Source organism: Phacochoerus africanus, chromosome 16 (assembly GCF_016906955.1).
Source record: "Phacochoerus africanus isolate WHEZ1 chromosome 16, ROS_Pafr_v1, whole genome shotgun sequence".
Classification (NCBI taxonomy): Eukaryota; Metazoa; Chordata; class Mammalia; order Artiodactyla; family Suidae; genus Phacochoerus; species Phacochoerus africanus.
The window spans coordinates 11,897,189-11,915,590 of NC_062559.1; the positions used below are offsets into that span (position 1 = coordinate 11,897,189).

Below are 18,402 nucleotides of genomic sequence, written 5' to 3' on the forward strand. Positions count from 1 at the left end.
GAGCAATGAGATCCTGCTGTACAGCAGAGGGAACTATATAGAGTCACTTGCGATGGAACATGATGGAGGATAATGTGAGAAAAAGAGTGTGTGTGTGTGTGTTGTGACTGGGTCACTTTGCTGTACAGCAGAAATTGACAGACATTGTAAATCAACTATAATAAAAATTAAAACAAAACAAATCACATGTAACACATATCTGTTTTTGTGCTAAGAGGGGCTCTTCTTAAAACCTCAAAACACACTAATGTTGGCGTTTGCAGATTGAAACGTATTCCCTTAATTTTGTCTTCCCACAGAATTTTGTCCGTCATCACTGGGTGCACAGGCGTCGGCAGGAGGGAAAGTGTAAGCAGTGCGGTAAGGTAAGGGGCCCGCACCCCGCGGCCGTCGCAGGAGGTCCTCGGGCTTTGCCGAGCACCCGCGGTAGAGGAGCCTGGTCACCGGACTCCAGGGCTGAGAACACCAGTTCCTTCCCCAGAGGCCTCATTTCTGCAGGTCTCCTTCCCTTAAGAGGTGGTTGATTTGTCCTAGAACTCATGGTAGGAGGCAGTGGTCCTCGTACAAGGAATTGGCACTTTTTAAGAGAGATGGATGGGCTTTTAGGGTGAATTTTGTTGTTCACAGTTAAGAAAAGAATACTTGCTATTTTATGAAAACCCCCTCCTGGGAACTGCTGGCTCATCACACTTCTTTGAACAACGACAGAAAATCAGGTTGACGAGCAATACTGCTTGTGTGGATGTGTCATGGTTGAGCAGAACTGGATAGAAGGACACTGCGGAGACAAGAAATGTGTTGCTCTCTTAAGCTATTACCACTTCCTGGAAAGAGAAGCCCTCCTCGTATGTGGTTGTGGGTGTCTTCTTTCTTAGGATGACTGGCTGTAGGCCCCTCGGGGTGCAGGGCTGCTTGGAAAGTGAGGTGGGGGCCCCGTAGCTTCGTGTTCTGGAGAGTCCACCTGTTATTGATCCTAACAGATTTGAGTTAGGACCTTTTCTCGGCGCAGAGATCTACTCTGTGAATGAGAGGATCCGCTGCAAAGGTTGAACTGGTAGCGAGTCATGCCATTCAAATAATTAAAAAATAATAATACCGGCAGAAGCCGGGCTCCGTCAAGGAAAGTTTTAATGTGGAGGAGAAGCAAGGTAATTTGGGAGAATACATCCCTCCTCACTTCTAATTGGGTTATTTATTCATGTGACTCCTTCGGGTCAAGCACTGGGGTGAGCGGTCAGGAGGGCACTTTTGACCACAGAGGGAGGCAAAGAAGTTTGGGCTGCATGAGAGTGAGTGAGGCTTGGAAAAAGTTGGATGCCTTTTGCTGTCTGCCCGGTGTCTGGAAAGAAAAGAGGCTGGAGCCCTTGGATAGCCAGGTCTCTTTGGAAGGCTGCATGCTTGAGCCTTGAGGGTATGGCCCTCCGTTATAACCGGGATTATCTCCTCCAGTTCAGCACAGCGACTCTCAGCTGGTTCCTTTCTAGCCTGTAAAGAGGACAGACAAAATAGGTTAAAAGGAGGAGGAGAAGGAGGTAAAAAGGAAAGAAGGGAGGAGGGAGAGGGAGTGGAAAAAATTCGTAGGAGCCATTGTCCATGACTGGGGAAAGGAGGTCAGCCCTCTGCTCTCCCGTCATCTTCCTTGACTGCGTCCATCAACTCCTTCCCTTCTTGTTGTTACCCTCGAGCTTGTAACATTGGATTGTAGACTGTACAGCTTTCCCATAAGAGTGTGTGTGTGTGTGTGTGTGTGTGTGTGTGTCCATAACAGAGAAGAAACAGATAAATAGGCACAGCCCATGTGAGGTCAGAGATGTGGACAGGAGGGAGAATCTAGGTGGACAAGTTCTTCGGTTTGGAAGAAAGTGGACAGCCTAGGAGCTGGACAGCCTAGGAGCTGGCACCACCCCAGCAGCTTTCAAGCCACAATATATCTGGAGGAGTTTTATTAAAAGAAAATGGATGAACGTTATGTATCTTGTGACAAGTACTCCCTGGCGTCATAATTGTGCTCCCTTTTCTGGCCCGGTCCTCTGTTGGCACGGTCAGCCGAAGGGGAAGAACCGGATACCCTGCACTGTGAGCTGCGGGGACCACGTCTCTTTACTGCCCGCGTCCTCAGGCAGTCATCTTGGTGCACATATAGCCTGCTGCCCATCACAGCTCTCCGCAGGGGTGTCCGTGACCCCAGCTCTTCCTTAACGTTTCCAAGAGAGGTAGTTAAATTTCTTTCCTGTGTTTATGATCCAACTGCTTATAAATTCCTAGAAACTCTAGCAGTTGTGACATGGAAGAGTCTTAAACCTGTGCCTCCTTGCTGGATAATAAATAACCCTTTTTTGGAGCCTGGCTTCTATCCTAGATTAGAGGAAAGTTAGTGGCTCTCTTTCCATTTGCAGATTAAGTGATTGAAGATCCATTTCAGACTTTGGTGCTGTGCATAGTTTTCATCAGTATATTTATTTGCACATTCTTAAATGTCCAGAGATTTCTAAGCCATCTTCCTCTGCCCATGCTTCTATGCACATTATTCTGTATTTTTTTTTTTTCAGGGCTGTACCCATGGCATAGGGAGGTACCCGGGCTAGGGGTCAAATCAGATGCCTGCTTATGCCACAGCCATAGAAATGCTGGATCTGAGACGCATCTGTGGCCTACACCATAGCGCATGGCAACCCCAGATCCTTAACCCACTGAGCGAGGCCAGGGATCGAACCTGCATCCTCATGGATACTAGGTCAGGTTTGCTAATGCTGAGCCATGATGGGAACTCCATAATTTATCCATTGGGATGGGGTAAAAAATACCTCATTTAGAAAAACTTTTTTTTCTTTAGTTGGTGGTTTGAAAACTCTCTGGGTGTTAGGGAGTGTTTACGGTAAGGGTGTTTGTAGTTTTAATTTCTACTTTTAAAAACCAACAATAAAGTAAACGTTTGGACTGATTTCCTTCCAAGCCTTGAATATGTGTTTGGCTGAGTGTACGTGGCGATTAGTGAATATCAGATAAGACAGCTCTTGATCCAGTTTCTCAGTGGCTTTAACATTCGCTGACTGCCACAGGCTACCATGTTTATGACCATTGGGTAGTTTTACATTGTTTTTGTTCATAGTCCTACATCATGTAAGAGTTAGGGTCCAGGCAGAAGAGAGATCTCACATTCAAATTATGTGATTTGATGAGAGTAGAATAAAGAGACTATTTGAAATGAGGAGACGCAAAACCATAAAGGATAATGAAAAACTCTGAGGCTTGTCAGAGCAGGGAGCCAAGCCAAGTCTAAAGGATGTTCCAGAGAAGACCCCTTCACAGGAGCTGTAACCTTCAGTCATGAGACTTAGCTGGCCTGAGGTGATCTACCAGCCGGGGGAATAAATATCCCAATACCTCACTCACCTTCAATCTCCAGTGGCCAAACCCAGTAGAAACCAGAGCACAAGGGACCCTGTTGGGGGAAATCCATAAAAGTTAACTTTTTACAGCAGGACATGGGATCGAGAAAGATGGCGAGTGGGTCTGGAGGGTAGTGGGGTGGATCTAGTACGTATTGTTTAATGTAACTCTGTATTCAGTCTATGGTTAAAAGCAAGCTGCATACGTACTCTGCAAACATATCTCTTTACTGATGTTCACCACGTCTACACACTGCATTCATGCAATCAAAATTTGACACTAAGTTATCCCTAGTAGTACTAAAAAAATCAATACACAAAGAAAAAAGATATTCATGGTTGTAGCTAATTTGACCTTTCATTTTTAAAGGAACCATCCAAACCCAGCGGTATGATAATTGTGGAAATATACTTGTAAGTTACAACTTGAGATTTTGTCTTTTATTTCTGCATGTAATAACATATATAAAAGGGAGTTCCCATTGTGGCTCAGTGGAAATGAACCCGGCTAGTATCTATGAGCATGTGGGTTTGATCCCTGACCCCATTCAGTGGGTTAAGGATCTGGCATTCCCATGAGCTGTGGTATAGTTTGCAGACGTGGCTTGGTTCTGGTGTTACTGTCGTAGTGTAGGCCAGCGGCTCTAGCTCTGATTTGACCCCTAGCCTGGGATCTTCCATATGCTTCAGGTGCAGCTCTAAAAAGCAGGAAAAAAAAAAAAAAGAAAGAAAAAAGAAATGCATATAAAAGTTATAAAAAATAAGTTGATTTTTTTAAAACTTAAAAAATGTTAACTTCAAATATCAAATTGTGAAAACAGTTTTTAATACAACAATGCACAGTCTAACTTCGATCTAGCATTTTTGATACCTTCCAGTTTTCTAACCAAACATGCCACATTATTATGAGTTATTGGTCTGTAAATATTTGCCACCAGTAGGTAGCACTAATTAAATGGGGAAATGTCAAAACTATTCTTTATTGTAATATCATTAAAAGTTAATTAAAAATGAACTTGTGCCATAATTAAAATATGCACATCTAAAGGAAGTATCCTGGATAGCTTTTTTTTTGTGTTGCAAATATGACAAAATGATTTAAGACCTCTCGTGGGAGTATGGTTGAGAAATAGATAAATAGTGAAAGAGATTAGAGAATCTAAAAATACTGGAAAGTACCAACCTGGAGCTTTGGGGGATTTCCCTTACCAACTTTTAGCACCTTTCTTTACTGATCTAAAAATGTGTGAGGGCTGGAGGTCAGCTTTCAGAGGTCAGAGACAAAATTAGGGACAAGAGCAGAAACTTCAAGGGTGATGACCCATGCACTAGTTTGGTCATTCATCTGTCTGTATGTTTGTCCAGTTATAACAGAGGAATCCTCTGATATTAGCTTTAGGAGGATTGCTGAGGATGTAAAGTGGGTTATACAATAAGTCCAAAAAAAAAAAAAATCAAGCCTCTCCATGTAACTCATGCCAACACTTCTGCTGGAAACCTGGCTTTTCTTTTTGTCCTTGGCTGAGTATCAAGAAAGGAGATAAGGGCAACTACTGTTCTGTTCCCTGCTTCTATGCATTTGACTGTTTTAATTCCTCATATAAGTGGTGTCTTGCATGATGGAGTATTTGTCCTTCTGTCTGACTTATTTCACTGAGCTAATGTCCTTCAGATTCTTTTGGGGACAGGAAATGGGGAAGTGTCAGTCAATGGGTGCAAAGCTTCAGTTACGCCAGATGAGTGAGTCCTTGAGGTGTGTTGCACAGCACACTATCTCTAGGTAACAATACTGTATTGTGCATTGGACATTTTTCTAAGAGGGTAGATACTATGTTGTGTTCTTATCACTTATCAAATAAGAATAACCAAAGAAGCCTGGAGGAAACTGTTGGAGGTGATGGATATGTTTATAATATAGATTGTGATGATGGTTTCGTAAGTATGTACTTGTCTCCAGACTCATCGAGATGTATGCATTAAATATGTACAGGTTTTTTGCATGGTGTTCATATGTCAAAGTGGTTTTGAAAAAAGGGAGGAGGCGGGAGTTGAGGGCTCAGAAGCAGTGCTCCTTGCTGCAGTCCCCATTGGATAACTCACTCAGCTGTCCCCGTAGAGACATCTTGCTAGTGCCACCACTCCCCTGGTCTTTGGCATGGCCAATGTCCTAGTAGTTCAGCTCATGTGATGCTCTAGTCACTCTTGTCCCTGTGGCTCTTTCTTCAGAAATGTCTTCACCAGTCAAGGCACCTGTTTGTGCAGAGGGGGAAGGTGAACTGCAATGCAGCCACAACAAAGGCCTTTGCTGATCTCATAGGGAGCTGGAATAGCCCCTTAGAGTGTGTCCTGCCTTGACCAGTCTTTGGATGTGGGCTGCCCTTGGCCAAGGTGACTCTTTGAGGCTTAGGGAAATTCTTAAAGATGGAAAGGTGACTCCCTTGAAAACCATCAGCTTCTAGCACTTCTTTCAACTGGGGGATGAACTGAGTGCCTCTGCCCTGTGGCCAGGTTACCTGGGTAGAACATCATAGCAGCCTGTAGAGCTCACCCCTTGTGATTCTCAGAATCACTTGCTTCAGAAAATACACCTTAAGAAAAGCCCCTCCGAGATTCTTACTTCCTGGGGAAACCTCTAAGGGGAAGGCGAGTGGGCTACACGACAGCCATTCCTGTGGCCCCCGGTCTGATGCGCCACCTGACGTTGGCTGTCTCCCGTCTCAGCCCCTCTTGCTGTCGTCGCCTCATTCTCAGCTAACACTTCTGGTCCAGGTGACAGTCTGTTTGGGCTGCGGGAACAGAAGGTCATAGATGGGATAACCTAAAAGTAGCAGAAATTTATTTCTCAGTCTGGAGGCTGGAGTCCAAGGTCAAGATGCAGGCAGATGTGGTTTCTGGTGAGAGCCTACTTCTTACTCCTAGATGACCTCTTCTCACCGGGTTCTGCCATGGCGGAAGGAACAAGGGAGTCCTGAAAGTCAGTTTTATAAAGACACTTAGCCCATCACGAGAGCTCCACTCTCATAACCTAATTGCCCCTAAAGACCCCCACCTCCGTGTACCAACACACTGGGGGCTGGGTTTTAACATGTGAATTTTGAGAGCACACAAGCATTCAAGTGTCTAGCAGGGACCTACTTGGTATGACCAAGATGCTTACAATAAGCAGTCTATCCCCTGGTCTTGGCTGATGTACTTGTCTATTTATCATCAACAATTTACAAAGAATTAGAATGGATGCCCCAGTGGAGAATTTGGGTACCAGATAATTTTCTCCTGCCTCATTTCTATATAACAACTGTACCTCCACCGATTGACCAGGATCGAGATGGTAACTCCTTCCTGTGCTAGTCTCTTGACACAAAGATGCCAAGGAACTGTGTGCAGTGGTAGTTTAAGGGCCTCCTGTTACCTTGGGTCTCACGGTGGAGATCTTCCCCATCTGGTATTCAGGCTGTCAGAGCCGAGTTGTGGGGACCGGAGGCACAAATTCCCCAAATGAGCCAGTGGGAATGATAGTGGGCAGGGCTCCTGCCCCTCTCCCTTCTTGGTCTCTGCATCCATGTGTTTTACATGGAAACACAGCACCATAAATGGTCATGGATTTGGTAAGTATACTGAGACTAGAGGGTGGGGGGCCGAGCATACCCTCTCAAAGCTGCAGCCTACTTTATATCTTCACAAGACTATTCCATCTCCCTGGTCAGGCCTGCAGCTTCTGGGTGAGGGGGGATGTCATAGGACCCATGCATCTCATGGCCATATACCCGCTCCTGCACCTCCATTCTTGTAAAGTGGATTCTTTGGTCTGACAAAATGTTATACAAGATCCTGTGTTGGTGGGTCAGATACCGTGTAAAGCCAGGGAGAGTAGCACTGCCTGAGGCCCTGCTGAAAGGAAAAGTAAACCCATACCTAGAATACATGTTGACAAGTTTCTGTTGTGGTGCAGTGGGTAACAAATCCGACTAGTACCCATGAGGATGCAGGTTCAATCCCTGACCTTGTTCACTGGGTTAAGGATCCAGTGTTTCTGTGAGCTGTGGTATAGGTTGCAGACGTAGCTCTGTTCCCGTGTGGCTGTGACATAGGCCAGCGGCTATCACTCTGATTCAACCCCTAGCCTGGGAACTTCCATGTGCTGCAGGTGCAGGCCTAAAAGCTAAACAAACAAACAAAAAAACAAGAGTATGTGTTACCTCCAGTCATGGTAGCTTCCAGCCCCTTCCAGAGTGGAAGGAGTTTAATCAGTTTGCCACCAAGTAGCTGGTAGTTCCCCTTGAGGGTTGGTGCCGAAATGGGTGCTCAGCTTTGGTATCTTGCTGGCAGTTTAGACAGTCAGCAGTGGGAGTAGCAGTGGTAGTTGTGGAGGCCCATGCTCCTGGACCCAAGCTTGGCGTTCATCACTGCAACCATAGCTACTCCAAGCCTGAGCCCACTGTGCTGTGGATGGCTGAGCTATCAGGTCTGAGCTTTTAGTTCTTACATGGGGAGCGCTCTCTGGTGGGCATTAACCTGCAATATGGTGTTCTTCACTTGGCACTTCACGTTCATCCGCGTGCCTCTTCCAGGCCCCTGGTCAACTAGCCGAGTCATTCACCACTGCCTGTAAGTCACTGCATATTCTTACTAAGGCTACTTAGCTTTTCACATAAAATGGGGGGCCAGCTTCTCCCCTGAAGTTATTATGTTCATTGGGGGGATTTCTTCTCACCTATGTCAGGGCCACTCCTGAAGTGGGGGTCTGCTCTTGGCCTGGATTCATAGGCCAAGGTGACCCATTTGTGAACAAATCGCAGCTTCTTCCTTCTCTGTCAGATGGTCCTCTGGGTCCCCCATGATTCCCTAGGTGTGCGTTGAACGAGGCCTAATATTGTAGAAGTGGATGATAGGGGCTAGTCTGAGCTACCTATTCCTGTGTCTTACTTGTGCTCATTGGTACTGCTGATGCCAGATCCCATATGTTCCCATGTAATGATGGCTTGGACTTGGGCCCACCCAGCCTTAGGACTGGGTGATCTGATGGTGATTTGTGATCAGGTATTCTTCCCCCAGAACACAGTGACATAACCAGGTGTTATTTGTTTATTATTTGGAAAGCTATACAGATCTCTCCTACAGATGCTACCACCTTGCTTCTGAATCCTAGAGTCTGTGTTGTGATTCTCCTATTGGTGCTTGTCATAAACTCTACAGGGCATCTCCCCCGCCCCCAGTGCCTCTCATAGCCTGGGGCTAGCTGCAAGTGACAGGGCCTACTTTCCTTGCAGACTGGACCCGCTGCAGAGCTGTTTCATTTTCTGTACTCCACTCTAAGCTGGCAGCATTTAATATCCTCCAGTAAATTGGGGCAGTATTCTAAGTATGGACTATGCTGCCTGTAGAACCCAAAGAGGCCTGCAGAGTGTTTTGCATTATTCTTAGTCAAAATTGTGAAATGCAATAATTCGTCCTTTAGGTTGGATAAGATATTCTAGCATGCCCTGGTCCCCTGAACCCTAGAAGCTTCACCGATGTGTGGGACCTCTAATTCTTCATAGGGCTTATCTTTCGTCTCACCAAAGCTTCTAATTTATTTACCACTTCTTGCTGATCCACCTTAACATGATAGCTTTAATATGGTGGACCAAGTGGTATTCTGTAGGATGTTCATATGGCTCAGATTCCTTTGCACTACATTTGGGTAAGATTCAGAAGTGTTAGAAGTCATGGCATAAGGCTTGTAAAAGTATGCGATTAACCCTGCCAAGTGAATGCAAACAGTTTTTGACTCTTCTTTCAGAGAGGGATGAAAAAGAATTCATTTGCTAAATTGATGAGCATAGGGCATATGCTCAAGGCCAAAAGATCCGAAACTTGGCATAGAGCTGTGACTAGAGTTTACTAGGTTGAATTTGTAGTCGTCTAGCATCATTCTCATGTGTGATGTCTAGTTTTGTAGAAGGCTCACTGGTGGAGTAAACGGGGATATTTGGGGGAACATGACCACTGCCTCCTTGAGCCTTTAGGGGTGGCACATAAAGAGATGGTACTTAAAAAAAATAAACACAGTAGCATTGTTATAACTTTCTAAATTATTTAATATCTATTACTTCTGAGAATGTGACATTGGTTTTGATTTAGATATGACTGGGGAGGGTGGCTTGAGAGTTTCATTTGGGCTTTCTTACTATACAAGCACGTACAACAGGCCAAGAAACCCATATTGGAGTTCTGCCAAGTGCACAGTATATTCACTCCAATTATGCAGTTAGAGACCAAGGAAGATAACCCTTGCTGGGTTTGTGGAGACAGTAGACTCTCTCTAAACCATTCCCGGTCTAGGACTCCACTTTTTAACTGGACCACATACATCCCTACTCTAGTAGGGAGTCATGATGCTGCTTCATACCCTGGTCCCTGCATAGATATGTTAACTTGGATTTGTGTTCCATATTCCTTAAAATATTTGTAACTTTCCTTCTCCCCAGTATACAGCTAACTCAAGTAAATGGACCAAGTAGATCCTTTTAGAGTGAGTCTGGGGAAATGTATGCTCTTGCTATGATGTTGCAAGATTCTTCTCCTGGGGACTTGCCCTCTCCTTCAACCAGTGGGTTCTGCCTTTGAAAACTGACTTCAGTCCAGAAATGGAATAAAATATTGACTATTGGGCATTTGCTCTCATACCTCTTGATCCTCCATTCTTGATTCTTTTGATTATGTTGATTAATACCTGTTTCACCTGATGATCCACCTTGCTTCTGGGAGGTCATGTTATATCAACCATTTGGTAGCTCTCTGTAGCTCAAGCCCTCATGGCTGCAACTTCAATCTTGCAGTAATTGCATCCACCTTGCACCCATCTTGCAGTAATCGCCCCCACCTTAAGTGCTGCCACATGTTTCTTATGATTTTGAACTTTATGATCCTAATTGCTATCAGGAGTGCTCACTATATAAGGATTTCCTACCATCAGGCCCTTTCTACAGAAGAGGGGAGAGCTCCTCAACAATGATGACCCCCTTCTCCTCAGCACATTTCTTACTGTTTTGGTAAGTGGATGTCCTTTCGGCCCTTTTGCAGAACGTAGTCAACTGATGGGCTTCCAGCTGTTCCTGGCATGCCACAGTAACTCCAACTCTCTAACTTGCCTCCTTCTGTGAGGGTTTTTGTTTTGGTTTTGGTTTGGGTTTTTTAGGGCCGTAACCATGGCATATGGAGGTTCCCAGGCTAGGGGTGGAATCAGAGCTGTATATGCTGGCCTCCACCACAGCAATATCAGAGCCAAGCATCATCTGTGACTTAAACCACAGCTCATAGCAACACCAGATCCTTAACCCACTGAGGGAGGCCAGGGCTCGAACCATTGTCCTCATGGATGCTACTCAGATTCGTTTCCGCTGAGCCATGATGGGAACTCTTGTTGAGATTCTGATTTTTTTCTTCCTCTATGGCAGCATTGCTCATCACTTAGCATAGACTTTTTTTTTTTTGATCAAGTTTTCAGACACCATCCAAGTGCTAGTATCAATATGCTCGTGTTAGCACCATCTTCTGGGGTTCCTGATAATGTGTTAAGTTCTCTGTTGTAGATGAGTGCTCCCACACTGAGAAACTCTCTTTTATCCAACTTTAAGTCCTGCCTTCTTTTTCCTGCACCCTCAGGACTTGGTTCCATTCCTGCTGGTATATAATTGGCTAGATCCTGCAGCCATATCTTTTGAGATGCAGTCCTTTTTCTTTCTTAGTAGCCTCTGCACTTTGCTGGCTGGGTACATTGGTGCCAAAAGATTATTGGGTCATCTGAGGTACCACTAGGAAGAGTAGATCTAACCCTAGGATGGCGTTTGAAACTTGAACCAGAAAACAGTCCATGTTAAGTGAAGTAGAGATGGTGGAATTGCTGCGAGGAAGGGAGCAGCAATCAAAATCTCACAGCAATAGGCCTACTTGAGTTGCTGTATTAGCAACAGCTGGAACCCATTGGTTGACTCTGAAAACCCCCAGGTGAAATCAACACTATTTCTAAATAGCAGAATCTTTCTTTCTCTAAGGCATCCCGTATGTGGTGATGCTCCTTTGACATCAGTTCATGAAGCAGGAGGGGCACAATCTGAGTAAATTTGGCCAATTTTTAAAATCTCTTTCTCAGTTTTCTGGAGGCTGTCAGAGCATAGTAGTCTAAGTTTGCACAAAAGAGAGTATAGTTAGCTTTTCCAGAAGAAGTGCATTTTCCTCAATCAGTTAAAGAGTTCAGCCAGTTATTTCCTGGAATGTCATACTGTCAGGAAGCTGATAGATTATATGGATTCTGCAAATATCTGTAATGATTTGCAGTTGGTAATTGTGGTAACATCAATCCTGTATTTAGAAAAAATAGTTTTTTGTTAAAAACAAATTTCCCAAAAAACCTTCTTGGTGAATATTAGCATTAAAATTATAATTTTTTATTGAGAAGGTTATCAATTATGGGTCACTCAGCGATGGAAATTCATTTTCATGGAAGACTATTACTATTGGAGCTAATTGCATCATTAGGTAAATATTTTCATAAGAGGAACTTCCCTGGTATTGTAAAACAAAGAACTCCAACAGTTTAAGTTGTGTATGCAGTTTTGGCCATATTAAATGTAAGTATCTAAATAACGTATATTTGTTTTACATTAGAATAGTCATAAATATGAAATATAAACATCACAGTTAAAATAGTGAACACATAAAGTGATATTAAATCTGTGGCCATTGTTATAGGCTTAATTTCAGTTATGCCTTAATTACAAGGATAAGCCATCTACTTCCATGAAGCCATCTGCCTCTGATAAAAATGTTCTGGACATCACATCTTATTCTCTTCATATAGTGTGACAAGTTTGTGGTAACAGTGTTAACTTAGGTTGAGAATATGGTGCCCTAAAATTTGCTTTTCCCAAAAACTTATGGGAGACTCGTTTTAAGACCTGTAGATTGTGGGGGGGTGGGGTGGTGGCTTTGGATAAATTAATAGAAAAAGCAAAAGTATCTGAGAACATTAAGACTGGCTCTGATCAATAAATTGCAATTACCAACATTAGAATGGAGGGGCACCGAAGGCTTGATAGAGGAATAATCAAATGTCCATATATGTGTGTGTGAGTCAGTGATTACCTTTGAGTTGAGGGCGTATTATGGATGGTAAGGGCGCTGATAAATTTTCAGAGCTTCTAAGTAATGCCATAGCGTGTTATAATTAAGTCCAGTGGGCAAGAATTGAGATTTTTTCAAAGATAATTCTAATAAAGTAACTGTAGAATCACATAATCTGCAGCACTGTCAGAAGTTATAAAGTGCTTACTCTAGTTCCATTTACAAAGACATTGTTTCATTCAATTTAGATGACCACATATGTTTGCATTTTGAAAATCTTCAATGTTGATAAAAATTTTACATTAAGACCGGTAAAATTAGTATAGGAAGCTTTAGGAAGTTCAGGTAAATTAGATTTTCTAGCAGTGAAATAAACCTTAATCTTGCCTAAATGACAATGGTAAAAATGGTGCTATTTTTATACTGTGATAAAGCCAAGGAAAATGCATTTTATAAAACTAGCTTAATAATCAGTGATTTGCATTGCCAGGCAAGGGTACACTTATCCATGGAAAACTGGGCTGAATAGCTTCTTGATGGGAAAGAGTCGACAGTATCCATGTACAAGGAAAGAGGATCAGTTCAAGGTGTCTTTGCTAATTAAAGGCTGAAAGTTGAGCTCTGAATAGGACAGAATTAGTTCAAAGGTCTGTAGATCATTAGTTGAAACAGGTGCCACTTTTTTTTTTTCTAGTCAGAAAAAAAGAGGCAACAAAGCTTTAGCTGCTCAGAATAAATGAAGTTCTCTTCAAACATTAAGAATAAATACTGATTTAGCCTTATTTTGTGGTTCCTTTGGGTTTGCCTTTTGTAAAGCTTGAACATGTGGGTGGATATGGAGAGATTTTGGTGGTGGTGGTTAAAGTTTTGGAGGCAAGAATAGCATCAACTCTTGGGTTGGATCGAATCAAATCAAACAAGGAATCAGGCTATGGTCAGGAAATTCCCTCACCCAAACCTAGGTCAAATACATAAGCAATAAAATAGTTTGTTTTGAAGGTAAAGCCCTTTTTCCTGGTTTCAGCCAAAGCTGTAAAACTGAGTGCTATTTGGGATATGCCTTAGGTTGCACCAGAAAAAGAGGCCACAGAGCTTTAGCTGCTCAGAATAAATGTTGTTTAAACTTTATGCCAAAAAACTCAAAGAACTTTGTCCCTTAAGGTTTATGGTATTTATAATTCTGAAGTCATTTAGATCCACAGCATCTGACCTCACATCCCTATTTTCCTCTTTGATGGTGATGAACAAAATAGCCCTCAAAATTCCAGAGTCAGTTGACATTCAGTGAGGGCATCTGTCTGTGCTATAATATCAGATTTGGGCCAGCATTTAAAAGTGGGTAATTAGGAAGCTGGCTCTTTTTGCTGTGCTGAGATCCTAGCCAAAACCTCCCACTGCAGGTGGTCTGTGGGAACTCGGTCCATGAAGGCTCCAGTGTGGTTCTATTTATGTCTTTATGTTAGACAATAACCCTGAAGCCATGGCTGCAGTGACTCTGCCAGACCAGAATCCAAAACAGTACATACAGCTGATTACCACCAGGCTCTTTTCCAAGGGACCCAACACAATTCTGCATAAAAGTGCCATGCCCAGCGCCTCAGTTGTGACTGGCCTCATTGTTTGTTTGTAGTATCAGCCTGGCTGTCAGAGCTCTACTGGATGGTATCTGTTTCTCCCTAAAGTCAGAAGGCCAAGAATCAGTGGGGGGTGGGTGGGTAATACACTCCCTCTGTGCCATTGAATAGACCATTGCATGTGCCACACTAGAGGACTTTGTCAGCAAGGGCTTGGAAGAGGTTATAGCGATAAATGGACTGCTGCACTTCTGTGTACTGTGTTATAAGGAGCTTTTCATGCATTGCCTCATTTGATGCTTTTATGTACTCGCTGATGTTGGAGAGGTTTGCATTTTTATTCCTGCTTTCAGAAGAAAGAAAATGGAAGGGTTAAGCAATTTGCTTAGGATGTCTGCTGTATCTATAGCAGTTGGAGGATGGTAGAGTGAGGGTCAAGTGGTCTGGGTTGGCTTTTAAAATCTGGACAGCGTGAATTTTGTAGCTGGGTCACAGTGTGATAGGAGCAGTTTTCTTATTAAATTAATCAGGAAATAGTCACGCCATACCCATGATATTCAAAGAACTATGCTAGGTTGTAGAGACCTATTAAGAAATATTATAGGGACTTCCCTCAAAGAGCTTATGATTCCACTGAAGAGAAAACATACGTGCACATAAAATAACCAGCAACTTTGGGCAGCTGTTCATTAATGCCAAGGGGGAGGTACAGGCTCTGTAGGTTAGGAGGAAAGATCACAGTGAATTGTGATCTTAGAAGATCTTTTTTGGATTTTGTAGTGGGAGTAAATTCAGATGCTGTATGTGAAATAGTGGTAGGCATTCTAGATGGTGGGTTGGGAATTTTAAAACAGTGAAAAAATAGTGAAATTGGCAAAAATGGAAATATAAAAGAGTAAAAGATGTCAAATATAATTAAACCCATATATCACTACAGGCAGAAATTTATAATGATAAGTGGGAGATTCATGTAGAAAAACGGGCTGGGAAGATTATGGATGGCACTGAATGCCAGTGTGAAGATTTTTTTCTGTCATTTCAAGGAAAGAAGTAGTTCCTTGCATATTTGAGATTGAGGCTGATATTTAAGAAACAGCATTTTTCCCCGTGGTGTGGCCCAGGATAGAATGAAGAACACAGGGGAAACGAACTGTCCGTGGAGATACAAGTTAGCAAATGGAGCAGATGTCCAACCGTGATGTGGCAGGTCCACAGGGCTTGATGCCTGCTGGCTGTGGGGTCCCGGGTGGGAGAACCCCCTGGCCATGCAGCCAAGGTTGCCTTCATGAGTCCTCACTCAGGCCGGGTACCAGCATCCTTGCTCTTGGCTGCTGGCCCTGCCTCACACAGTGGTCACAAATTTTGGCTGTGGCTCTAAAGAGAAGTTTTATTTATTTTTTAATTTTTTTATTATTCAATGAATTTATTACATTCATAGTTATACAATGATCATCACAATCCAATTTTATAGGATTTCCATCCCACAACCCAGCGCATCCCCCCACTCCCCCACACTGTCTCCTTTGGAGACCATAAGTTTTTCAGAGTCTGTGAGTTAGTATCTGTTCTGCAAAGATTTCAATCATCTCCTTTTTTGCTCAGTCCGTCGCCAGTTGGCTTGAGCACCAAGGAAGACCTTTTCAAGTGATGTGAGTTCCTATTTGGGACCATTTTATTTCGCATTGAATAGTCTGTGCCTCATCTTTGAAAGGACCCGACGCTGGATACAGTGTCCTCTCCAGAAGCTATTTCTGTCAGGCAGTGAGAGCTCACAGGTGCTGGGGGCTGTGTGGGTTGTGGCTGGTGCCACACAGTAATCCTTGCTTGTTCTGGGAAGCTCTCTGTGCTTTAGTGATTCTATCATTTAAGTTGTTGAGACAGGGATGTTGATGGAGAAATGTTTCAAAATCCAGGCGAATCTGCTATTCAGAAGAGGTTGTGTTTCTTGAAGTGAGATTTGACATTGGGGAAAAGGAGGAGGAGTCAGGGAGGGACTGTGGAGCACAGGGCATGGACACGAGTCCTGGTCCTATGACCACGTGCAAGGTGATTGGAAAGTTACAAGGAGAACTGGATGTGTTTAGGAAGCCAAAGAGGTGAGAGGACCAAAAAGGAGGAAATGATCAACAGTATATAAAATGCTGCAGGTAGGTAGAAATTACAGGGACTGTAAAAATGCCATTGGGACTTCTTTTAATAACAAGTAAATTGAGGTTTTTGAACTTAAAGTTATCTGTACACATTAAGCAAGACTTAGCTAGTGCCTTAAAAGCTTTCCCGCCCATCGCATCTTTCTGTTTTCTTTGGATCACTTTAGAAAAGCCTTGTTGTAAGATTTTGTTTTGTTATCGCTGTGCATGAGTTTGGACTTAGGTTTCACAGGCAGATTGCAGTGGATGAGCTTTGGGAAGGCAAAAAAAAAAAAAAAATTCCTTGAGCTTTACTGCCTACTTCTCTCTGGTAATTATTGAGGAAGAGCAGCAGCCAAAAAGCATCTCTTCTTTTCTTGCTGGAAAAGTAATTCTGTTCGTTAAGAGGATTGTGTTTGCCATTCCATTAATCTCATTGCTGCTTGCTGGCAAAGAATGGAAATTGAAATCTTGTTTGGAGCCCAGACACCCCAAGGGGATGATGAAAGTGTTTGAATTTCCTGCTACACCCTTGGACTCCTCCCAGACCCCCACTTCTAGGTCCCCTAACTCCCTCACACTTACTTTCTTGCTTTGTGGGCTCTCGATGTTGAAGTTGTAGAGAATCGCTGAGATGGGTGACCTCTGTTATAAAGAACCCTTGCACCAATAGTGGCCTTGCTTTTGCTTACAATTAAAAAATAGCAGAACAGGAGTTCCTGTTGTGGTGCTGTGGAAACGAATCTGCCTAGTACCCGAGGATGAGCGTTCAATCCCTGGCCTCAATCAGTGGGTTGGGGATCCAGCATTGCCGGGAGCTGTGGTGTAGGTTGCAGATGTGGCTTGGATCCCGCGTTGCTGTGGCTGTGGGGTAGGCCGGCAGCTGTAGCTCTGATTCAGCCCCTAACCTGGGAACTTCTATGTGCTGCAGGTGTGGCCCTTGAAAGCAAAAAAAGAAAAATCAGAACCACATTGATTTGGGAAAAAAGAACAACTGACTTTGAGTCACTGGTGGTACAGTCCATACGCCCTAGAGGATTCGGGGATGGGACTCTCTTGCATGGTAGATGGCGGAGACACAAGTTTTGACTGTGGCATTTGCTGTCCCGGTTATAGTCAGCCTGGCCATACTTACTTTACTAGGCTTTAAGAAGACAGGTGCATGTTGTGATGGAGGTGGTTTTAATTCTCTCTCTCTTGTTCTAATATCCCAGGGCTTCCAGCAAAAATTCTCCTTCCATAGTAAAGAGATTGTGGCTATCAGCTGTTCCTGGTGCAAGCAGGCGGTAAGTTTGGGGATGAAACAAAACCAAGTGGGCTCCTGCTTCATCAAAATAGGTCATTGCTGGAGTTGCCATCTGTCAGTGGAACATTATCCTAATTGATGTACTATTTCTCTTGTAGGATCTGTGGGGAAAGACAGATTTAAAACTGCAAAACTATAGTATAAATGAACTGGGAGAAACTATAGAGATAAATTATCCCTTTCACTTATATAGAGTGAAGCCTGGATCGAAGACTGAAAAAAATCTCTCCTGGTTCTATCCCTGGGAAGAATTGAGGACTTTTCACTCCTAGGCCACTTAATTTCCCCATTGCCCTAGATTGTTGACAATGACTTCTGTGGTTAGAAGAAGCTGCAAGCTTAGATAATCGAACACAGAAATTCAGGCATCTTGGTTTTTCTGGTTTTGATGCACATGGGTTTTGATTTTTTGTTTGTTTTTTTTTTTAGGGTCATTCCCGTGGCAGATGGATGTTCCTGGGCTTGGGGTTGAATCAGAGCTACAGCTGCCAGCCTATGCCATGAAAATGTGGGATCCAAGCTGCATCTGCAGCCTACACCACAGCTCATAGCATTGCTGGATCCTTAACCCACTGAGTGAGGCCAGGGATGGAATCCACATCCTCATGAATACTAGTTGGATTTGTTACTGCTGAGTCACGATGGGGAACTCCTTTTTTTTTTTTTTTGGATTAGGTTGTGTTTGGATAAGAGCAGTCTTATATCCTCCTTTAGGTTTGAATGCTGTTACAGTTGGCTGTATGGTCACTGAAATGTCACTCCCCTAACACTTGAACATATATACTTACTAGGATTCAATGGCAATTTCCCTGTTTTTCTCCCTTAGCTATCCTTTGTTCATTTTTTAAATACCTCTGTCCCAAACAAATGGTTGATTTTTTTGTTTGTTTGTCTTTGGACCT

At 43.4% G+C, this 18,402-nt stretch overlaps 1 protein-coding gene across 2 annotated transcripts in view; it reads left to right on the plus strand.

The window, feature by feature from the left end:
* DGKI (diacylglycerol kinase iota) overlaps positions 1-18,402 on the plus strand; it is a 471,782-nt gene that overhangs the window by 213,310 nt on the left and 240,070 nt on the right. For both annotated transcript variants that reach the window (XM_047763504.1, XM_047763505.1), the window contains exons 6-7: positions 300-365; positions 17,409-17,480. In XM_047763504.1, coding sequence (XP_047619460.1) covers positions 300-365; positions 17,409-17,480 — 138 coding nt within the window. The remainder of the gene's footprint in view (positions 1-299; positions 366-17,408; positions 17,481-18,402) is intronic.